The sequence below is a fragment of the Mustela nivalis genome, assembly GCF_964662115.1.
Source record: "Mustela nivalis genome assembly, chromosome: 16".
Lineage (NCBI taxonomy): Eukaryota > Metazoa > Chordata > Mammalia > Carnivora > Mustelidae > Mustela > Mustela nivalis.
In genome coordinates, this window is record NC_139035.1 from 67141070 (window position 1) to 67164222 (window position 23153).

Genomic DNA, 23153 nt, shown 5'->3' on the forward strand with positions numbered 1-23153 from the left:
CAGTCTCGGGCCGGCCAGCGGGGCGCGCGGGCAGGGGGCGCGGCGGACGCACCTGCTGCCCCAGCCCCGCGCAGCCGCCTTGGCCCGCGGAGGTCCCGGCCCGGGCGGCGCTCTGGCGCCCTCGGGTGCCCGGCCCGGGAAGTGCAAGGACGGGCTCCGGCGCCTCGGGCCAAGGGCGGGAAGGGGGTCCCGACTCAGGCAGGGGCCGCTTCCTCCAGCGCACAGCCCTGGCCGTGAGCATCCCTCTCCCGGGGGCCCCGGGCCGCAGCCCGCGGGGCAGCAGGGTTCCCTGCAGGACTTGCGAGGGCTCGTCCCCTCACCCACGCTGCTTTTCCCGGTCGGGGTCGCCATCATCCCAGACTGCTCCCTGCCGCGGGACTCCCCTACCCCAGGGAGCAGACACTGGAGCAGGCTCCTCCTTGCTCCTCCTTGCTCGGAGGGGACCGTGCAGTCACAGGAGCGGGGGTGGAGGTGGGGGCTGACGCCCGCGCTCTGGGATCCTGGCCACCTACTCGCGGTGCGGCCGTGGGCAGCTCAGAGACCCTGTTCCCAGCGGCAGAGGCCACAGTCCCGCTCAGACCAGGAGAGGCCACTGAAATAGGGCAGGGATGCTTTGGAATCTTTGATGGGCCGGAGAGAGGATGCTCACCAGAGTTCACGCCCCATGGGCCCCCCACTCCCTCCTGGGGCTCCCACTCTGCCTGAGACACCCCTTTGTCCCCGGGTATGGCTTCCACTGGAGTGGAGTCTCCCTGACGACTGTACTGTCCCCAGCTGAGCACAAAGTGGGGAGGAAGGCCAGGCCCTCCAGTGGGCTCTGCCTCTCTGGGGGACTTCCACAGGGGCACAGCCCTGCAAGGGGAGGGCACAGCTTACCCGGAAGCCCCACGCACCAGCCACCAGACGACCCAGGTGTGTGTCTGATGAGCTCCAGGGCCTCCGCTGGTCTCCCCCAGAGCAGGGGTGCGGCTGGGCAGCAGTGATCACGAGGATGTGGGAGACCATGTGAGGTGTGTGTGTGTGTGTGTGTGTCCGGACACTCGGTGACGCCCATCGACAAAGACAGCACAACAGCGGGGGATAGAAACAACTAGTGTATTGACTGGCGGAGGAGAGAAGGGGTGCAGATGGGAAACGGGGGGCAAGGGGCTCTTTAGTGTTTGCCAAAACCACTGACGCACACCCTCCACCCCTCTCACCTTCCTCCTCTGGGATGGGGCCACAGCTGGCTCCCACCCTCTCTACTACCCTCCCTCTCCCTCCTCCCCTGCACCCACGTGACCTTGACCTCCGGAGCCCCTGCTTCCAGCTTCCAGATGAGGCAGGCTCAAAGAACCTTTCTTCCCCCTTCTCCCACCTCATTCCCATCTCTTGTCTAAATAAAATACAGCAAAAGCAAGTGTAGCTGGTACTGGGCAGCCAAGTCACCCCGGGGCTGGGGCAGGGGTGGGGCAGGGGCGGGGCAGACTGCGGAGCCTCAGCCAGGTAGAGTGGAAGGGTGGAGTGGCCCGGGGCCTGGCTCAGCCCTCCTCCCTCAGAGGCCGGCAGAGAAGACTCCACACCTGCTCTCAGGCACCATGTTCACGGGGTCCCCGGGGTGCACGCAGCAGGCAGAGCGGAGCAGCAGAAAGTGGGCTCCGTACAAGCATCCCTTTCCCTTGGCTTCTGGAAGAAGCCCTCTTTGGTTTTAAGGCAGATAAAGAGTTTCCGGGAGGCAGGGAAAAGCAAGGGGAGATTGACATAGATGATTCTTTTTTTTTTTTTGCTTGTTTTCCTTCAGTATAAAACCACTGTAGAAAATAACTTCTCTTAGAAAAAAAAAAAAAAATAGAAGAAGAAAACCAAAGGGGTACTTTTCTTTGGCTTCAAGCCCCGTCCCACGAGGTGCAGGGCGGGGGTGGGCGAGAGGTGGGGCGGAAGCGGGAGGCCTCCACCACCACCCGGCCTGGCAGGTCCCAGATTACATGATGCTGCAGTTCTGGGGGCCCTGAGAGAGAGAGGGGGGAGGGGAGCCGTGTGAGCGCCAGCCTGTGCCCCCCCCCCGCTCCCCGCCCCCGGCCCCGCCCCCGGCCCCGCCCCCGCCCTCCAGTCTGGGGCTCAGACGGGAGGGGCAGGGTGCAGGAGCCCACCGGCTGGGACCTTGGGTTGGGGGAGGAGGCTCCCACTCCCCCGGGCTGCGGAAGAGAAGGCCTCTCCCCCGCCCACAGGGCCCCCTTGACCTAACCCTCAAGGACCCACGGCCCCTGCTGGCAGGTGTGCAGGCGAAGCGGGGACTCACCTGGGTGCGGCGGCTGGAGTTGCCCAGGAGGTAGGAGCGGGTGACCAGATTGTCCCCGAAGCTGCCACCCCCACTGCCCCCCACACTGCGATAGCTGCGGGTGACCGTGACACTGGAGGCCGAGGAGCCGGAGGAGATGGATCCGCCCACCGCGGCGCCCGCGCTGCCGGCAGAGGCCTTGTCGGCAGGCTGCCCGCATGTCCCGCACAGCACGGTGCGCGAGCGCAGGTTGTACTCAGCCGGGTCCCCCGAGCTGCTGCAGTGCGAGCCCTGAGGAGGAAGACAAGGCTCAGGCGGGACGCGGCGAGCCCCGGACTGTGCGCTCGGGCCCAGCCCCCGCTCTGCGCTCCGGTGCGCAGGGCCACCAGGCAGAAAGGCGGGCTCTGGGCTTGGGGGCCCCAGTGGAGGGCCCCTGCTGGGAGGAGGGGAAGCCGTGGGGGAGCAGAGGGTCAGGAAGACTTGGGGACCAGCAACTGGAGCTGCGCCTGGACCCTGTGCCAGCCACTCGAAGCTTACGAGGGAGAGGAGAGCGAGCGAGCTCATGGGGCAGCAGCCATGCAAAGACAAGGGGGCTGGGGACTGGGAAGAGAACGTTCTTGCAGGAAGGAGAAAGGGGGGGGAGCATGCAACAGGAAGGGGAAGAGAAAGGAAATGCCAGCCACAGGCGTGGGGGGAGAGAGGCAGGGCCAGGCGCCCCACATCTGTCCTCCTGGCCCCTTCCTGGGAGACACATCCAGACCCTGTCCGCTGCTCCCGCGGGAACACCCCACGGCAGCGATGTTCCCGCTCCTTCCCAGCCGAGGGCACCCAGACACCTGGGCTCCCTGTTCAAGGTACAGGGAGGAGAGAAGAAGAGCCAGGGCAGCGTGTGAAGTTCCAAAACATTCTTTAATGAGACGATTTTTGGCAAGGAGAGGCCTGGCGGGAGGCCCCGGCGTGGGCTCGGCCTCAGCGGCGGCTGCCACTCACATGGTGGTGATGGAGGAGGTCCTCTCCGTCCTCGTCCTCATCGTCCTCGACCACAGTCACTGAGCGCACCAGCTTGCGCATGGCCACCTCCTGCCAGGGACGGGGCACCAGGCACCAGGGGTCAGGGGGTCAGAGCCGGGGAGGGGCACGGGCATTCTCACTTCCAGTGACCCCCCTGCAGTCTGCCCTCCGTGGCGCTGGAGCGGAGGGACTTTCCTTCTCCAGAGGGACCTGGCAGGCTCGGTGGGGGACTGTGTGAGGGTCAGAGGAGTGCGCTCCTGCCTTTATCCATCCCTGCTGTCTATCTTCCCTGCCTTAGGCCGCTGGAGGAGGCCCCCCCGGGTCTGCCCGCTGGACAGAGTCTGGGGCCCGGGGCTGACCGGGAGGGAGCTAGGCCCCCCGGGGCTGGGTGCTGCTGGCTCCAGCTCTGGGGGAGGCTGGTCCAGCCGGAGGCCGGCCCGCAACATACTCACTTCCCCAGTGGAGTTGATGAGGGCCGTGCGCAGGCTGTTCCCGCAGCCCCAAGTGTTCTGCGCCTTCCATACCAGGTCGGTAGGGGGGCTATGGGTGGCCCCGGCGCCTGCAGCCCAGATCTGGGGAGGCAGGGTTAGAGAAGGGGACTCAGTCCAGCGTGCCCAGCCTCAGACCAGCCCCTCCCCACCCAAGGTCGCCCCAGGGGACCCTGCCACTCACCGTCACCACCTGCCCAGCCTTCAGGGTGAACTTCGGCGGGAAGCGGTAGGTCAGCAAGGGGTCGTCTCCATTCTGGCGCTTGATCTGCCAATTGCCCATGGACTGGTCCTGCCGGGAAGGAAGGGAAGGGGAAGGTGGGGGAGGCGCGCTCGGGCTCCCCGGCCCATCTTGCTCCCGCGCCTGGGCTGGGCCCCACCAGGGAGAAGAGCGAGATACCGGGCGTGCTGGGGTTGAGCCGCTCGCCCAGGGTCCCGCAGCCAGTGGAGGGACACCTGGCCCTGGTCTGGCCCTGGGAGGGGCAGCCCGCGGTCCCAGGGCCGTCCCCTCCTGCGGCAGCTCCTCCCTCCCGAGCGCAGCCCGAGCCCGGCCTGCAGGCCCACCTCGCTGGACTTGTTGCGCAGCCGCACGAACTTGCCGTCCTCGTCCACCTCCTCCACGGCCACGCGGCCGCTGGTGCGCGCGTGCTGGGAGAAGCTGCTGCTGCGGCTCTCGGACGACTCCAGCTTGCGCTTCTTGGTGACACTGCCGGTCCCCTGCGTCTGGGAGGAGTGGGAGGAGGCGCGGCCTCGGCTGCGCTGTGAGGTGGGGCTGGGGGACAGACGCAGCCTGGCAAGGGGACACAGAGAGGCCTTGTCAGCGCTGGCGGTGGGCCACCCCCCCCCCCGCCCCCATGGCCCGCCCTGGGCTCCTCCCGACCCACCTCTCCTCCTCGCCCTCTAGGAGCTTGCGGTAGGCGTGGATCTCCATGTCCAGGGCCAGCTTGATGTCCAGCAGCTCCTGGTACTCGTCCAGCTGCTGCTGCATCCTCGCCCGCATCTCCGCCATCTCCCGCTCCTTCTCGGCCAGCAGCCGCCGGCTGGTGTCGCGCTCACGGGCCAGCGCGTCCTCCAGGTCCCGCAGCTTCGCCTCCTTGGCGGCCAGCTGGGCGAGCAAGCCGGGGTCAGGGGAGCTCCCAGGGTGTGGGAGGAGGACAAGCGGTGCCCCCCACCCTGGACCCTATCCTGGCTCTCCGGCCCCCCACCAGGGCCTGCTGGGGGCTCTCACGTGGCCTGGCTGGCTTCCCCAAAACCTTCCCTGTATTGAACTGAAATCTCTCGTTCTGGGGCTGGAACCTGCTTCCTCCAGCCACAAACGCACAGCCGGCCGCAGCACTGAGCCTCACGGAGGGTAAGAGGTGCCTCCATTTTCAAAAGGGAAAACCAAGGGGCACCTGGGTGGCTCAGTGGGTTAAGCGGCTGCCTTCAGCTCGGGTCCTGATCCTGGAGTCCAGGATCGAGTCCCGCATCGGGCTCCCTGCTCTGCGGGGAGTCTGCTTCCCCCTCTCCTCTTCCCCCTTCTCACGCTCTCTCTCTCTCTCTCTCAAATAAATAAAATCTTAAAAAAAAAAAAAAAAAAGGTAAAACCAAGGCTCTGTGGAGCGCAGGTCACACAGGCCAGACCAGGTCACGGACTCTGAATCCCAGGCTCCCCAGGCAGGCTGGGGCCCCAGGGCATACTGTGTCGTTCCCCCCCCCAGAACGCTCCGTCCCCGGGAGGGCAGCGGGGGCACCTGCTTCTGCAGCTGGCTCAGCTGGGCGGACAGGCTGTCGATGCGGATGCGGGACTGCTGCAGCTCCTCGTGCGCGGCGCCCACCAGGTTGCTGTTCCTCTCCGCCGACTGCCTGGCGTTGTCCAGCTTCAGGGGGAGAGCACAGGGTCAGGGCACTGCTGGTGGCGGTGGCGGCGGCGGTGGCACCGTCCAGGCCGGGCGGAGGCCGAGGGAGCCGGGGCGGGGGGGGTGGGGGTGGCCGGGGGCCGCACCTTGGCGGAGTAGGTCTTCTCCAGCTCCTTCTTGTACTGCTCCACCTGGTCCTCGTGCTGGGCCCGCAGCTCCTGCAGCGCGTCCGCCAGCCGGCTCTCGAACTCCCGCTGCTTCCCGTTGTCGATCTCCACCAGCCGCGTCTCGTGGCGGCGCTTGGTCTCACGCAGCTCCTGGGGGCGACCCGAGATGGGACCCGGTCCTTGGAGGCTGAGGCCCGGGTGGCCAAGCCCCCTGCCCGATCCTACGTCTGAGCGGAGGCCCTGTCACCCTCCTTCCCCCTGGGGTCTGGGTGCTGGACGTCCCCCGCCCCGCAACGAGCACAAGGCAGGCAGGCGGGGGAGGCCCGCACCCGGCACCCAGCGCAGCCCCAGCGCCGCGGCCGTACCCACGGAGCCCGCCCACCTCGCTGTAGATGTTCTTCTGGAAGTCCAGCTCTTCCTTCAGGGTCTGCAGTCGGTTTTCAGCGTCCACACGCCGCAGCATCTCGTCCTGCAGCTGCTTCTTGGCCTCGCCCAGCGCCGCCTCGAGCTGGGAGAAAGGGGGCAGAGATCAGGGAGACGGGCCGTGGAACATCAGAGCCGCAAGGAAGCCGAGGGTCTGTCCGGCACAACCCTTCACGTGTGCAGACACAGGTCCGGGGGACGGAGAGCCTCCGCGGTCACCGAGGTCACAGTGTCCCGTCACCCACAGAACCCGCTCCGGACAGGTACTCGCATCCCTCCCGGGCACAGCTCAGGACGTGCTCTGAATGGGGTGGGGGGTGTCCAAAGTACAGAGGAGCACGGGGCAAGAAACCAAAGTGTGCCGGGGGGCTGGGGGGCACTGCCTTGGCCAGGGTGCGGAAGAGAGCCTGTGCAAAGGCCCGGGGGTGGGAAGGCCCCTGAGTGGTGCAGGGAGCGGCTGGAGGTGGGAGGCCCGGAGGGCAATGGCCCAGCCCGGGCTTGGCAGTCAGCCTGCCGGACTCTCGCGTCTGTCCGGCACACTGCTGTGGCAGGGCCCGGGAGGGGACAGGGACCACGACGGCAGGTGGGCAACGGACGCTGGTTGTGCCCGTGCTCTGATCGGAGGAGGCTGAGCCAGCCAGCTTCCTGGATTCCGTCCCTAGCCTGGGTTGGGAGATGGGAGGCAGCACGGATGGTGGGGGGTTTCGAAAGTCAGTACAACCATACCCGTGCCTGCGTCCCGTCGGTGATGAACCCCCACTACCAGCCCAGGCTCTGATGTCCAGAGGGAGCACAGCTCTCTGATGGCACAGCCAAACCAGGAGGGATGGGGGCCAGGCACGGCTCCTTACAAAGTTACGTGGATGCGGCTGGGGGCTCTTTCATTTATGAACATAAGCTCTACGGACGATGTGGGGCTCCACCCTGCGGCCCCGAGATCTGGACTCGCAAGCTCTAGCCCCTGAGCCGGCTGGGCTCCCGGCGACGGGGGGTCTGGCATCACCGCTGCAGGATACCCGCAGGCAGAGGCGGCTGCGATATGGCGGGCAAGGGGGGGCCAGGGGCCGGCAGGGGGAGTAGAGTGGCCTGCTCGTGGCCATGGGGGAGGCAGGGTCACAGCGGCGCCGGAGGCCGGCCTCACCTTGGCCACCTGGCCCCGCAGGTCATGGAGCTCTCCCTCCAGCGTGCGCTTCTCGCTGAGCGCGGTGCTCAGGGCGGCCTCCTTGGAGTTAAGCAGAGCCTCCAGGTCCTTGAGCCGGGCCTGGGCGGCCATCAGGTCGCCCTCCTTCTTGGTGTTGCTAAGGAAGCAAGGAAGAGTGGGCTTAGGAGGAGAAGTCTGTGCCCCAAGGAGAACCTGGCTCCAGCGGGGAGCCACAAGTCACCTCCCAGAGGCCTGCCCGGCCGGCCCGCCTGTCCCGGGAAGTGCCAGGAGAGGGCATCCTTGCTCTTGGTCTGTTGGCATAGGCCTGCCCCTGGGGCTGGACTCCCACTTTCCCCAAGGTCCCCCAAACCCCCTTCCTGCTTCTCCACCCTTCCCATGACTCAGTGCTCAGGAACGTGCCTGGGGCCAAGGGCAAAAGCAATCCCAGGAGATGAATGCCTTTCCCTCTCTCTCCTCCCATTCCTTCCCAAAGAGACAGGGCCACCTTTGTCTCCTGCCCCTTCCCACACAAGGCCTTAACCTTTTTTTTTTTTTTAAGATTTTATTTATTTATTTGACAGAGAGAGATCACAAGTAGGCAAGGAGGCAGGCAGAGAGAGAGGGGGAAGCAGGCTCCCTGCTGAGCAGAGAGCCCAATGTGGGGCTCGATCCCAGGACCCTGCGATTGTGACCTGAGCTGAAGGCAGAGGCTTTAACCCACTGAGCCACCCAGGCGCCCCAAGGCCTTAACCTTCTCCCTGACTCCACCCACTCTCCACCGGGCCAGGCCCCCCTCCCTACAGGGGCTCAGACAGCCAGGCTTCCAGCCCTGGGGTCCATGCTTCCCTACTGCACCTTGGGCCCCAAAGGGATGGGCCACCTCTCCTAGCCCCTTTCACACATCAGGGATGGTCTGTTTAAAACTCAGGCAGGAGGGCGCCTGGGTGGCTCAGTTGGTTAAACGACTGCCTTCGGCTCAGGTCATGATCCCGGAGTCTCAGGATCGAGTCCCGCATCGGGCTCCCAGCTCCACGGGGAGTCTGCTTCTCTCTCTGACCTTCTCCCCGCTCATGCTCTCTCTCACTGTCTGTCTCTCTCTCTCTCTCAAACAAATAAGTAAAATCTTAAAAAAAAAAAAAAAACCACCTCAGGCAGGAGGACAGCAAAGCGTGGTACTGACCCCTCCCCTTCTCATACCCAGTCCGGGTATGTCTTGGCCCCTGATCCGGGCCAAGCACAGGGGTTCCAGCTGCCGCCTGCCCTCCAGGCCTTATCAGAGCAGGAGAGAATGCTAAGCCTGGCCCTTGGGCCGCAACCCTCAGCATTTGGCTCCAGATGTGGCCCCTGGGTCTCCAGGTTTGAACCTCCCTACCCCTCCAGCTGGGCGAAGCTTTAGCCAAGTAACCAGATAAACGCGGCTCTCGCTCTCACCTCCCTCTCTTTCTGGGCCCCCAGTTATGTTTGCTAGATAGTGAATCAGAGACACAGAGGGGTCCAAACCTCTGGGAAACCCAAGAACTTTGCAATATGTGGTGAGAGAGAGCAGCAGCCCCGGGGCTGGAGGGAAGGAGCCCAGGGCCTGGGCCCAGCTGCCCTCATGGAACTCCTCTGTCCTGAGCCCGAGCCAGAGACTAAAGGGAAAGTAAAAGCAAACGTGGGCGGGGGTGGGGGACTTCTGTCCTGGAAGCAAGAAGAGTGGCCCTTCAACATTTTTCTCCTTGGCAAAAGTCGTTCGCTCTAAGAGACCCAGCCTTTCCCTGCGAGGCCGAGAGAGCCTTGACGAAACTGTGCAGGGCGCAGCCCAGACGGGGGCGAACTCCTGCCACCGCCCAGGACTTTCCAAACGGGGTCACTGCTCTCTAGCAGGGCTCTACCAGGAGGGGGACACGGTGACACCCAGCTGGGGTCAGGGGACGCAAAGACCTAGAGAGGGCGCCCCTGCAGGCGCGCTGGGCCCGGGGGCCGGCCACACCCCAGAACCAGCCCTCTGATGGGGCAGCGTCTGTCTCCCGCGCAGAGAGGCCCGTCCAGGCCTGGAGGATGTCTCCCCTCCTCCGACTCAGCCAGAAAAGCTAAAAATAAAGTCAAAACCCAGCTCAGGTTTTGGCTGCCATCCGGCCCAGCCCCTGGCTGGGAACACAGCCCCAACTTTCCATGACTTCAGAACTTCTCCGAAGCTGAGCCAGCGGCAGGGGGAGGAACCAAGAAGAAACCGCTGGTAAAGTGAAGCCGTGCGGCCCCAGACGGCAGCTCCTGGGCCCGCTCCAGAGGCCCGCAGAGGCCTCTACACCCGCGGCTGGCGGTGCTGCAGCCGCTCTGGGACAAGAGGACTGGGAGGGGCTTGCGGGGGGCCGGCGCAGGCCCCTGCTCTCAGATGAGGACACTAGGCACAGAGGACCCAAGTGAAGGGCCTGCAGGCGGCAGTGGCCCAGGACCGGGGTCCCACTCAATCCTGCTGTGGGGGACCCCTGCCTTGGCTCCCAAGGCCTTCTGCGGGGATCCCGCCTGCCCGCCGTGGCGCAGGACCCGGGCTGAGGGCAGAGGGGCCGGCTGCTGCCCTCTGCCAGCGCACGGTCTGCGGGGCTGCACCCGCGACTCTCCGCGACGGCGGTGTGGGTAACAAGGCTCATCAGAGGAAGGCGAGGCAGCCAGCAGGCCTGGGCGCCCGTCACACAGTGGCCACTGCTCTAAGGGTCCATGCTCGCTCCCTTGGTCTGCACAGCGGCCCACAAGCCGGCACCCTCCCCGTGTCACTGAGGACGCCGAAGCACGGAGGCTCACGTCCACGGGGCAGCGGCAGAGCTGCAGCAGAGGGGCCTCGAAGCAGCAAGGAGGCGATGAGCCTTCCCGTCCTGTCCTGGCGACCGCAGCCAGGACCCGCCGGCAAAGAGGGAAGGAGGGGGCGCTGGCGGTTTCCTCATGTGGGGTGGAGAGCCCCCATGTGTGGGACACTGTCAGCCACCCACAGCTCATGACTCAGCCCCCAGGCGCTGTGTGGCCGGGGAGCCACGTGCCCACTCCAGGAAACGGCTGGGACAGTGCAAAGCCAGGCCCCTTGCCTGCCTAGACCCAGCAGGGACCCCCGAGCAGACCCTGGCCAGGTGGTCAGCCCCTCAGGTGCCAGGGCCACTGGGGCTGGTGGCGAGCGGTGGGTGGGGCGGCCCAGGCGCCGGGAAGGGCGGGAACGGGGCTGCAGGTGACTCATCCTGGGGGGACAATGCCGGGCAGGGGTCGGGAAATCCTCTAGCACCCACAGGGGAGACCCTGACTTTGCCCACGTCCTGCCCCAGCCCTTGCGTCCAGGTCCTTCGAGCACGGGAGTGGCTGCGTCCCAGTGGGCTTGTGAGGCCAGCAGGGCCGGGCGTCCTGCTGCCGTCTCGACCGGACAGGGACAGTGGGCTGGGGCGGGCAGCGTGCGGAGAGCTGGGGCCCGCGGCCGGGGGTCTGCAGGGGCCCGGGGTCCGCAGGGCCGAGGCCTCAGGGTAGGGAAGCTCGGGGGCCGGGTGGGCCCCAGGCCAGGTGCTGGCCCGCCCACTGAGTCACCCTCCTCAGCTGGCTCCGATGCCAGATATGGAAGCCAGGCCGCCCAGGCCTGTTTGGGCCCCGTTGCTAGGGACAACTGCTAGGCTGGGCGGGGGAGGCCCCCATTTCCTCCCCCCCGGGGCCTGAGGAGCAGGCAAGGGGCTCAGAGATCCCAGGCCACCCTCAGACTTAGGAGGGGGAGGGGAACGTGGCCACGGGGTCCCTGAGGAGCCGCCCAGCCCTGCAGGGGCTCCCTCCCCGGTCCCCTTGGGCCCCTCAGCTCACCGGCACACAGAGTTCCCCATGGCTGGGCAACCCCGGGACAGGAGGGAGGGGAGGGGTGGGCAGGGTCTCTGAGCCCCACCGTGAAGGGCGCCCCCTGTGGCAGGGCAGGGCAGGGCAGGGCGGGGGTTTGGGCCGCAGGCAGCTCTTCCCTCCCCTCCAGGGACTCCAGACGGGGCCCAAGCCCGCTTCCTGCCAGCGAGGGTGTCTCCCCCCGCCACCCCCCCACTTTGTTCCGGCAGCTCCCCCTTCCCATCTGTCCTTCCTTCCCTCTGTCCCTCCAAGCCCACCCCGCAGGCTGCACGGCCTCTGCCCTGCCCTGGCGCTCTGGTCTATCCCCAGCGCCACGGCCATATGCTCTGCGGCTGCTTTGACCCCGGCCGGACGCTCTGTCCACTTACATCCGGGGCTTTTCCCGTCTGTGCCTGGAACGCCCGCAGGCCGGGCCTCCTCCTGGGCTAACCCCTGTGTGGTCGCAGCTGGGGAAACCGACCCTGGCCCGAGAAGGCTTGCCCGTGGGGTCACCTGAGGACACTCACAGCAGATGGGGACAGAGCCCCCAAAATGCCAGTGGGGCACCCCAAGGGGGCCTTGGGGGGTGCAGAGGGTGGCACTCGGGCCCCGGGTAGCAAGCCTGGGACGCGTGCTCCCCCGGCCTCCCCAGGAGAGTCATGGCGCCCAAACGGTGTGCGAAGCCACGGGCTTGGACGGTCCCCACCACCGGGCTGCGCGGCTGGGCTGTGGGTCAGCCGCCGCTTTCTAGTAAGGGCAGGTTGTGGGGAGACAGGACATGTGGGCCTCCAGGTACCAGTCCTCGCGGGCAGAGAGACCTTCAGGAGCAGAACTGTGGGGGAGGGGTGTTCCCGGCCCTGCCAGGCCCCGGAGCCTTCTGAGCACCTCGTAGCCAGAGAGCACAGGTGGGCCCCTGGGGTGGACCCACCCGGACCTCCCCACACAGGTGCGGGCATGGCTTTGCCTCCCCCGGGCCTCTCCTGGGTGTGACACCAGCGCTTCTGCCTGGTTCGAGGCCCTCAGATCCCTGTCCAGAGCCGCGGGGCTCCAACTGTCCCCCACCCTAGACAAAGCCAGGTGGTGACTCCGGGCGGGGGGCAGGGGGAGGGACTGGCACTGACAGGAGGGCTGGGAGGCCTGTGGACATGTTCAGACGCAACTCCAGCAGAGGCGCTGGGCCTGGCGGGGGGCCAGGCCTGAGTCACAGCTGCTGGGTGTATCAACGTGGCATTGTACCGAGACAGGAGGCAGGAGGCGCCCGCAGCCAGAGGCTGGGCCCCGGGGTCCTGCACGATAGGCAGCTGGCTTCCTGACCAACGGCTCTCTCAAGGTCCCTGCCAACTCCCCTTTCCTTCTCCTTGGCCTATCTCTCTAGAAGTCCCTCCTGCCTGGTCACGGCAATGCACGGCTGAGGCCTGGGGCTAGACCAAAAGCAGGGGCGTGGGGAATGTCCAGGGGGGAGGGGTATTTAGGGGCTCCCCCACAAGAAGCTGACTCAGAAGTCCCTTCTTTAGGATGCATGAACCCTCCCCCTGGTGGCTTCTGCTTATTAACCCCATGACAGCAAGAGGGGGTGGGAACCACACCCCAAGATCAGGAAAGGAAGTGGGAGGACCTAGGAGTTCTGGTCCCACCGCATTCCAGCTCCAGGTGCCAGCTTGGAACCCCAGGAGAAGGAGGGCCCTGGAAATCCCCATCCCTGCCACCCCCCAGAAACCAGGCCCCTTGTTAGAAGGGTCCCTAGCTCCTCTGACCCAGCCCTAAAGGGACACCTGTGTCCGTCCCCTCCCTCTGTCCCCCGTGCTAATCCCGCCCTCCTGCCTCTTGCTGCCGCTGGGCAAGAACATCCACGGCACCCCTCAAAAGAAGGCCACCCCCAGCCCTTCCTTCTCTGACCGAGCAAGTTCAGGGTCTCCTGTCCACCCTCACGCTGCCCTCTGCCGTGACTCAGCTCCTGCGTTGGGCCTGGGATGCAGCCAGAGTTAATCCTGGCTTCCTCTCCCACACACGGACAGGGGGCACCCCGCCCTGCCCCCTCTTCCCAAACTGTCCCCCTCCAAGTCCTCCTCACAGCCCCACCTCAGGTTAGGGGAGCCGGAGTGGGTGCGGGAAGGGAAGGGAATGGGTGGGCAGCCCAAGGTCAGCCGCACGTCCGCGGGTAACAGCGCGGCCCCTCCCGGGAGTCCCTGCCAGCCCAGCACGGGCCGTGGCCCTCAGCCCGTCCTGTATAACATGGCCCTTCCCACCATCCTGGACGCAGACGCGTGACCGTGAAGTGTCCCTTCTTACCAGCAATAAAAACAAAGCCTAAACCGAGAGTGTAATGTCACCGCTGTGAACTGCTCGCACAACCTCTGACAACAGAGAAGCGTGTCTGCGCTCTGCCTTCCGCAGCTCGTGGGAAGCATTTCTATTGAGAACACCATTGGCTGTTAATTATGTTCACATTAAGTATGTTTAATTTTAACATTTATAGCTTATAACATTTATGGCTTGGTGTTTTGGAGGGCTGTGTTCTCACGTCGTGGGTCCCTGTGCTACTTTGGAACCTGAGGATCTCTGGACACCTCCTGCTCTCACCCCTTTATTCCACAGCTGGGGAAATCCAGAGAGGGAAGGTGACTGGCTCAGGGTCACACAGCAGTGTGGCAGCGGGACCAAGCCTAGGGTAAAGGGCATGGAGGCCCAGGGCTGTTCCTGCGGCCTCGTGCCGGCTGTCATTTTGCTGGTGGCCGCCTCGTTAAAGGACAGGAGCCTCTCCAACCGCTCTCCTGACCAGAACATCAGAGCTTGGCCCGAGTCTCTTCCAGGACCCTGGGGCTCCAGGAGGCGGGACTGGGGGGGCACCGCCCTAGTGCTAGGCCTCTGAGCCAGACAGGGTAAGGGGCCGGGAGGGGAGGGCTGGGGGAGGGGCAGAGGCCCAGCTGGGAGGTGAAGGCCCTGCCGACCAGTTGTTCTCACAGCTGCCCCTGGCTTCAGCCCTGACATTGAACTACTGAATCCCGGGGGAGGGAGGGTGGGGAGTACTGGGGGGACGAGGGGCACTGCCCACACAAGGGCAAGTCTCAGAATGGAGACTGGGGGAGGGACCGGCCGGGCCTGTGGTCACAGGGAGGCACTTGGGAAGCCCGGTGGGAGGTGCGGTCTCTTTTGTCCCTTTTGGGTTCCTCACGCAGTGCTCAGTCCGTGAGTTTAGCTGCCCCTTCACTGCCTCAAAGCAGAATGTAGACTTCAGGGACGGGGGCGGGGGGCAGCGAGAGAGAACACTGGGGCTCCCTCAGGTGAGAACAGGGGCCCAGGTTTGCTCAAAGGCCTCCGTCCCTGTTCCTTTCAATCTCCGCCAGAGGGTACGGCGTCCTTCCTCCAAGTAGACACCTCCTGGGCCAAGTCCCAAGACAGGATACCCAGCCCTGCAGAGTTCTGTCTTAGGGTCCCTGGCCTGGCAGGGTCTTGGGTCTCTCCAGGTACAGGGCAGAGCAAAGGCTGGCTACCAGCAGACCCTGGCAGGACAGGACAGCATGGCGGGGTCGCTGGCCCTGCTGGTCTCAGAGTGCCACCTGCGGACGGGGGAAGTGAGCCTCCGCCGCCCCACCACACCCGCCCTCCGGACCCTGCCCTGTCCTCTAAGCCAGAGAAGTCGGCTCCCGTGGCACAGGCCCTGAACTCGAACTCTGGAGGCTTATGCTCAAGTCCTGACCCGACACCCCTTTGCTCTGTGACCAGACAAGCCTCTGCCCCACTGAGCGCTGGGACCAGCCTGGGCCTCCGCTTCCCTGCCCGGCCTCCTGGGGACCGCACTGGAGCAGACAATACAGGAAGTTGTCAAACACCCAGCCTCGTCCTGGGGGAAGAGGAGCTTCTGCTTTGTGGGTCCAGGATCTCCCCACTTCTGACTCGGCCTTCCTCCACTTCCACGCGGGAAGGCGCAGACCTCAGCCCCGTGCTGCGGCCTGCAGCCCTGGACCTGGACTCTGCTCTGCACCCACCTGTGGCGCCGCGGCCCCCGCTGGGGCCCTGGCCCCCGACCTCCAGCAGGGGTCCCCCGGAAAGCTCCCAGGATGCCTTGGGGAGCACGGGGAGGGTGCGGCACTCGCGCCCCCCTCCCTTTAAGACATGTGCTGTCTCCACCCTGTGTCCCGCTGTCTCTTCTAAAGCCACCGGGGTGGAAGGGAGGGGGGACAGCATCTGAGTCAGCCGCCCAGCTGTCCTGCTGGGTTGGGGCCCAGCTCTCAGCCTGGCCCCCAGGAGGGCTCCCCTGGTGCTTTCAGCTACCCGTACCCCCATGCTTAGTTGTCCAAACACGTTAGACTCCAGCATAGACAGAATGTGGGGGGGTGTGTGCTTGCTTCTGCTTGGAGCCTATTACCCAGCCCAACCAGAGGGCGCCCCAAAGCCCTGGGTGTGGTCAAGGTACCAGACTGGGCCAGGGATTGCCACGGGATCTTACAGACAGCTCCGCGCCCCAACCAGACGCTGGCCCTGACCTCTGCGCTCTCATTAAACATTAAACCAGACAACACCTTCTCCCTAGGCTTTTGTGGGAGGAGTCACGGCAATGCCTTTCTTTCTCTCCCCAGTTCTACTCTTCTCGCCCTGGACACAGCGGACACAAAGACAAGCAAGGAATCCAGTCTTCTCCACTGGGGACAGAGACGGGGACAGACACCCGGAGTCGAGGCTTCGTCTCCACCTGCCTCCCAGCAGCCCGAGATCCAGGTGTGTCAACCCACCCCTCGCTTCCGGAAGCCCAGCCTCCCCAGCCAGGATCAGAGAGGGAGAAGAAAGGGAAATAGCTAAATATAACCCGGGCACACACCGCCCCCGCCCCTGCCCCACGTGCGTGCACACCCGCCTGGCGTCCCCGGCCTGGACAGCTGCACCGCGAGGCTGGGGAGACAGCCTGGCGTGGCTGGGTTAGCGAGGGACGGCTGACTACTCATCCTGTCTCAGTGTCACCCCACAAAACACCCGCTGAGAATGCCCTTCGCAGGAACAGGCAGCGGCAGACTAGGCAGACTAATCTAACACGCTGGTGCTCTGGGCAACCCCCCCAGCTTGCCTCCCGTCTGTCCTGCTCGCTCAGTAGTTCCTGTCACTACTGCAAAAAGACAGGAGTGGCTTCTGGCAACAATGCCCCCCGGCGAGTGACCCTGTCTGCAGCCACAGTTCCCACCCAGTCTTCAGGAGGGGATAGACCCGCCACGCCCATGGGGCCTGGGGCCTGGTAGAGGAAGGGCCAAGAGCAGGGCGAGATCTGGATCTCCGGATCCAGAGAGGCCGGGAGGAGAGCCAGTCTGAAGACGACCGAAAGGCAGGGAAAGAAGGGACGTCAAGCCGTGGCCCCCACCGGCCACCCCAAGGATCTCAAGCACCTTCAGTGCTCCTTGGCTTGGAGAAAAGGGGAACGGAGAGGAGGAAAGTAAATCCTTAGGGCCCAGGGAAAGGGGCCTAAACTTCCAGGCTCCAAAGGCCTTTTGAGAAAAGAGGGTGGAGTCAAGCAGGGTGGGGTAGGGTGCGGCAGGGATGGGTGAGGTAGGAGGGGCTTGAAGTGGCCAACGGCTGGATTTCAAAAATGTCCCTGTATTCCAGCAGCTTCCTAAGGCAAAGATCAAAACAGAGTCAGTGGCTGAGTGGACCGGGCCCAGCAAAGACTGCTCCGTGGGGCCGGGAAATGAGAGTGGCTCGCCCCAAGCAAGGAGAGGCAGGGAGGAGCAGGGCCGCCCAGCGTCAGGCACCAGGCAGAAGGCCAAGGCTGGTGCACCAGACCTGGGCACACACAACACAACTTCCTGAGCCGGAGGGAGCCGGGAGCGAGCCGGGAGCCTCTGCCCTCTGTCTCCCTCCCTCTCCTGCATTCCTGGGCCAAGCAGGCCAAGGGCTGTGGGAGCTGCGGGGGAGCGGTGCTCCTGGGGCCGGCTGAAGGGCCTGTCAGAGCCCAGAGAAGGTCCCAGACAGGCGAGTGGAGAGGGCGGAAAGCTTCCCAACTCTTGGAACCCCGGAAAGAGTTGTGCCAAGGGGGTCACCTCCACATTCCTGCCCCGCTAACCTCTCTCCAGCCCCACTGGGCGACTGCCAGCAGGGGTGCTCCGTCTTAATGGGCACCAGGTGTCCAGACACAGGCTGGGCACAGCTGGCACAGTGCCAAGCCAGCCAAGAAAGTTCTAACAGGACCCTTTCACCCACTCCAGTGTGTCCTGAGAGCCCAGATTTCTTAGAACGGGCAGCGCCCCTGGCTCCCGTCGGCCTGCAACCCCCGACCGGACAGGGACAGAGCTGTGGGCCTGCCGTCAGCCCCCACTTGGCCCGCTGTCCCCACCATTCCCTAGACACCCCGCCTTCTGCCAGAGACCCCTCCCTTCTCTGTCCCGTCTTGACAATTTCCCTTGGCACTGCCAGTCACCCGCCGGGGCAGTTCCGGGGAGGGAGGGGACTAGAAGGCCAAGTTTATCGGCCGCCGGCCGGCGGGATCCGACGGGGCAACGGCCCGCCCACCCTCTCGGCTCCCGCACGCGCGCCGCCACCTGCGCTCACTCACCGCGCTTTGAGCTCCTTGAACTCCTCGCGCACTTTGCTCAGCTCCAGCTGCAGGCGCGCGCGCTCCTTGGCCACCGAGTCGAGGGTCTTGCGGGCATCCCCGAGCTCGGCCTCGTAGGCGGCCTTGATACCGGACACCTCGCGGCTGACCACCTCCTCGGACTCGGTGATGCGAAGGCGCAGGCCGGCGTTCTCCGTCTCCAGCGAGCGCACCCGGTCGATGTAGACCGCCAGGCGGTCGTTGAGCTCCTGCAGGTCCTCCTTCTCCTGCAGCCGGGTGATGCGGGTGGGCGACAGCGGGGTGGAGCTGGCCTGCGCCCCGCTGCGGGTGGCGCGCCGCTGGGACGGGGTCTCCATGGCCGGCAGGGTGGCAGCGCTGCCCACAGGGCAGAGGTCCCGGGAAGGGCGCGGGGCTCGGGCCGAAGGGCAGAGACCGCTCGGGGTCGGAGCGCGCGGGCCGGCGGGCTCTCGGCGGGCTCCTGGCGGGCGTGGGCTCTGGGCCGGGCGCTGTCGGACCTCGGGACCTGGGCGCGCGGCGGTGACTGCGGCGCTCCCGCGGACACTCTGAGTCACCGACGCCGGGCACGGGCTCTAATAGGTCTAGGGAGTGGGAGGAGGGGCCGCCGCTCTTAAAGGGGCCGCCGCACAGCCGCAGCGGGAGGCGAGGGGGCGGCGCGGAGGGGCGAGGACCGCGGGGCGCGGCGGAGGGGGCTCCACCCCGGCCCGCGCTCCCGCTCGGCCCCGCGCTTCCCGCGTCTTGGGTCCGCCCGCTCCCAGGGCTCCCTCCCAGCCGCAAGCTTGCCCCCACCGGCTCGGGCCTTCCCGGGGAGAAGGCCCAGCCAAAGGCTGGGAGTGGGTGGGCAAAGGCCAGGAGGAAAGAGAAAGCGGGGGGAAGGCGCGGGAGGGCGTCAGGCAGGCCGATCCAGGAAAGGTGGGGGGAGGGCTGAGCCTGGTGCCCATAGGGGTGACTCACTCTTCTTCCACCGCCGGCTCCCCCCTTCCTCCCCGTAGTAATAGTGAGTCACCCCTACCCCCTCCCCATGTGGGCAGCCCATTCAAAGCAGCATCGCAGTGTGCCAGCGTGGGGTGGGGAGGGAATGCCGAGCTCCCTGGGGAGCTGCGGGGAAGTTCTAGATCCTGAGTTCCTTTAACCCTCAATTTGGGGGGCAGGGGCCAGAAGTTTGGGGTCCCTCTTTCCCTATCTTCTGCCCCATCTTCACCCTTCAAAGCCAAGCCTTGGGTCCTTGACCCCAGCACCAAGCTGCAGGCTCCCCGCAGAAAGCCAGGAGTAGGACCCAGGCATTTGCACCCATCCCTACCCCTTCTTCAGACCCAAGTGACTGGGAAAAGAGGCTGCGGAGGTCCCTCCCCCCCCCTTCATCCTTTCTGCTCCTTCTATCCAGCCCTGCCAACTGCAAGACTGAACTTATTTTAACGGATAATTTAAAACAGATACCAGAGCTGTGCGTGCACTCATCACGTTGCCGGGACACCGGGTCCCAGATTCCTGTGGTTCCCAGAGGGGCCTGGAAGGGGGAGCAGGGCAGGGGCTGGACAGCCAGTGGTGGGTCTCTGTCCTGGTTTCAGCCAGAGAGGCGGTGTTGGGGGGCTGGGACAGCAGAGACCCCACAGCCCTCCAGCTGCACTATCACTACAGACCTCCCTGGCCAGGTCGGCTTTGCCACTGATCACCCAGGGGACGTGCCCAGATGTCCCCACCCCAGGCCTCACCAAGGACTCCTCTGATCAGCCTTGTCCTCCGCTAGCAATCCTAGCCCGGGCCCCACCCACCACCTCTCCTTCTCTAACCCATCATTCATCCTCTGCTCACAGGGCCTCAGAATGACGGGAACCTGCCCTCAAGAATTCACTATAAAGGGATTTCCAGACCTTGGCCTTGAGTCCCCAAATCATTCCCTCTCTAAGAAGCAGCAGGGCCCAGGCTCCAGAACCCACATGAGTTCACATCCTGCCCCTGTGCCTCCCATGACTTCTGCTCTGGTGAAGAACCCAGAAAACTCAATTATGTTGCTAATGCCTAAAGCTCCGGGATATCAGGGTTTCTGTAATAGGAAAGGGAAGCAGAGCAGGGGGGCCTCTTCCCTGGGTTCTGGAGCCCAGCCTCAGAGGACACAGGGGTTGGAGTGGGGTTAGGATGGGAACTCTGAGTATTTATGGAGGGAGCCGTGGAGGGGATGCTTGCGTTTCCCATCTCTGTGATGGTGGCCGTCCAGGACACACCCAAGCAAGGGACCCAGGACACAGCCCGCCCCCCAGGCCGCCCTCTCCCCCCAGGGCGTGGCCCCCACTCTCAGCTTCCCAGACAAAACAAAAAGTCTTGTTCTGCTTCTCCCTCTTCTGTTCCCCAAACTAGGAGCAGAGGCGGGGTGGGTTAGCCAGTGGAACGTGAGGGACAGGGCTCATACTGTTCCCACCGCCTCAGGCCCCCCCACCTCCGGGCACTGAGCCCCCCCTCTGCCCCACCCAGTCCCAGACAGGCCCAGCTTCCCTTCCTGGCCAGGGAAGCAAAACCACACTTAACCCTTCCTATCCCAGACCTCCTCATCTTTGTGGAAAAAAGGCAGGAGAAAGGAGGGGGGTGGACTCTTAGCCCAGATTTCACTGTAGGCTCTTTCTGAAGGGTCTCCCCTCTCTTACCACCAGCACTGAAAGCCTCAATCCTAAATCCAAACTTCAAAGTGGGCCTCGATCCTGAATATTCGATCCTAACTCCCATTCCATCAGTCTGCTCTCACCCCCACTAGGCCACAGATCCCCAGTCCCAGCAGCAGCAGCAGCAGGAGAAAACAGGAGGCCAGGACCAGAAGAGGGAACCTGACCCTGGGTTGGGGAGCAGGTTCCAGTCCTGCCTCTCCCTCCTCGCTCTGCTACTGGATTCTCAGGGCCTCCGTTCCTCACCTCAACATGGGCAAGGTGCCCAGAAGAGGCAAGGCTACTACTGTGTCCACTGGTGGGGAGACCAAGGGAGAAGCACGAGCAAGCGCGGCAGCTGCAGAACAGCAGAGGACTCTGGACTGGAGAGTGAATTCCAGATGGAAGCCAGAGGCCCGAGAGCTGGAGCAGGAATGAGTATTATCAGAATACAGGGGTGAGTCCAAGGCGTGGCCAGGGCAGTGGAGGTGGCACCTGTCTTGAGGAAGTGACCCTGGAGAAGGGCACAAGGCCTGCCGCGCCTCCCTTCCTCCATGGGCCTTCCTCCCAAAAGTGCTGTGAGAGACAGGAGGGACCAAGTCTCGGTCATCTGTGTCCCTAACACCTGCTCTGTTCCTAACATGTGGCTCACAGGAGCGGCTCAGAGTTTCTTACCTGAGCTGAGTGCGCCGGGCCCTGCTCTCAGGGGTGTGACTCTGGTCTCCCTTTCCTGGTCTATAAAACAAGGACGCTGCAGTGATTAAATGATACACACTTGGGGACACCTGGCTGGCTCTGTGGTCAGTAGAGTACATCATTGGATCTCAGGCTCAGGAGTTCGAGCCCCGCCTGGGGTGTAGAGATTACTTAAATAGATAAATATTTAAATACAGACACACAGTGGGACGACGCTGGACAGTGAGTGACACTTTTCCAGTCAAGTTCACCGTTGCACATTCTCAGCTGGTCCACAGAACCCCCTCGCGGCTGGAGACGCTCGCTTTCCCAAAGGTGAGACTCGCTTTCCCAAAACTAGATTCTAAGGAATCGGCTGAGCTCGGAGCCTGGACCAAGGAGCCTGAGCCAAATCCAGGACGCGTTTCGCTCTCTTACGCTACTTCGGTGGAAGGCGTGGGAGGCGCTGGGGTGGCCTGGTGCCGCAGAGGAAGCCTGGGCAAAGGTGCCAAAGGAGCAGGGGCCCCCAGACGCAAGAACTCGGGGGTGCGGGTTCTGAGAGGGGAAGAGGCTGAGGAGGCCCTGGCCAGGACACCAGGGAAGCTGGAGGGAGCGGGGTGGGGGAGCGGGGTGGGGGACCTGGACCAGTAGGGATTCCAGAAGCTAATGATGACTGGTGAGTGGGGCAGGGAGTAGGTGGAGGCACGGGCGGCTGTGAGGGGCCACCTTGGTGAGCCCCCACCGTAGCTCTGCAGGCTAGAGACTAGAAATAGCCGTGTTTTACAGAGGAGGAAATCGTAGCCTGGAAAGTTAAATTCTTCACTTAAGGCGGGGCCTCGGAGCTCCCAGCATTTGGGGCTGGAGGTTTCTTTGTTATGGGGGGGAAGGTTCCCGGCCTCTACCCACTAAATGCCAGGAGCACCTCCTCGACCAGCTGAGCCCATCCAAAAGGCCTTTGGATGTTGCCAAACGTTTTCCATGAGGCAAAACCTCTTCCTGCTGAGAACCACCTGCCCAAGGTCTTGTGGTTAGTTAGTAGCAGAACTGGAATTCTGACACAGGTCGGCCTGACTCTGGAAGCGAAGATCTTGCCATTAGGCTATCATCGCGGACGGTGGAGGGGAGAGGCTTCACCCGGGTCCCAGGCCACTGGGGAGGCAGCTGTGCTCCCCCCACAGCAGTGGGAAGGACTGACTCTTTGGAGGAGGGTCTAGGGACTGGTGTACGGTGGGGGAGTGATTTGGGGACTCAAGGCCAAGGTCTGGAAATCCCTTTATAGTGAGTTCTTGAGGGCAGGTCCCCATCATTCATCCTCTGCTCTCGGGGCCTGGTACTCAACAGGTGCTGAGTTGCTGAGTGAGTCCCGCACAGATGATCAGTGCAACCTTGAGGAAGGAAGGAGTACCTGTACCTGTTCTTCTGATCCGTAGTCAGACACGTTATCCATTGCGCCACTGGCCCTGTCCTGTACCTGTTCTTAAAGCATCTGCCAGGCATGGGGCTCTGGGCTGGGGGCCTCGTGGAAGAGCTCCCACTCACTCTCCCCCTCCAGCCTAATGAGGCGCTGAGCGGAGCCAGTCTTCCCTCAGGGCTCCAGCCAGGCCAAAGGGGTGGCGGATAATGGGGTAGAGAGCCAACCCCTCACCCTCACACCTAGGCAAGGTCTCTCCTCCCCACACAAGATCGCTATCTTAACCTTCTCTAAGCATCCTTGCAGGACCCAGAGCGAGCACCTTGATGTCCCCCAATACACATGAGGATGGGAAGGTCTGGGCAGGTGAACTGCCTTGCTCAAGGCCACGCAGCTGACAGGGGACAGGAGCAGGCCCCAAACCCCAGCTATCCACCTCCAGCTTAGCTACACCCCACTTCTCTTCGGCCCAGACCCCAAGAAGACCAGTCCAGCAGCGAGATCCTGGAGTCGGACCCGGAGCTCCTTCCCCACACACCGGACCACGCTCCCGACCCCTCCCCCACCAGACTGGGCCCAGGTAGTCCGCCCAGCTTCCCGGAAGCGTCAAGATACACGACAGCAGCGCAGTGTCCCTTACTGTCACACGCGCCCAGACTCGGGCCAGGCGGGCCGCAACCCGCGCGACCCTTTCCTTCCCACCTCCCCAGTAGGCCCGGGGCCCGCCCGCCGCTCTCCCT

The 23153-nt window shown here is 64.4% G+C and overlaps 2 protein-coding genes and 1 long non-coding RNA gene across 3 annotated transcripts in view; 1 reads left to right on the plus strand and 2 right to left on the minus strand.

Annotated features, from left to right (window-relative positions):
• Positions 1 to 23153, minus strand: part of SEMA4A (semaphorin 4A) — a 78523-nt gene that overhangs the window by 25326 nt on the left and 30044 nt on the right. The window lies entirely within an intron of this gene.
• Positions 1077 to 19146, minus strand: LMNA (lamin A/C). The gene is made up of 13 exons (XM_082703393.1): positions 19132 to 19146; positions 17677 to 18275; positions 7326 to 7482; positions 6144 to 6269; positions 5741 to 5911; positions 5490 to 5615; positions 4641 to 4861; positions 4321 to 4546; positions 3941 to 4048; positions 3721 to 3840; positions 3248 to 3337; positions 2279 to 2548; positions 1077 to 1987 (listed from the first exon to the last, which is right to left on the minus strand). The coding sequence occupies exons 2-13, from the start codon at positions 18030 to 18032 to the stop codon at positions 1961 to 1963; spliced, it is 1998 nt and encodes a 665-aa protein (XP_082559519.1). The 5' UTR covers positions 18033 to 18275; positions 19132 to 19146; the 3' UTR covers positions 1077 to 1960.
• LOC309850092 lies at positions 15298 to 21109 on the plus strand. The gene is made up of 2 exons (XR_014304085.1): positions 15298 to 15857; positions 20441 to 21109. It is a non-coding gene; the product is annotated as an uncharacterized lncRNA (long non-coding RNA).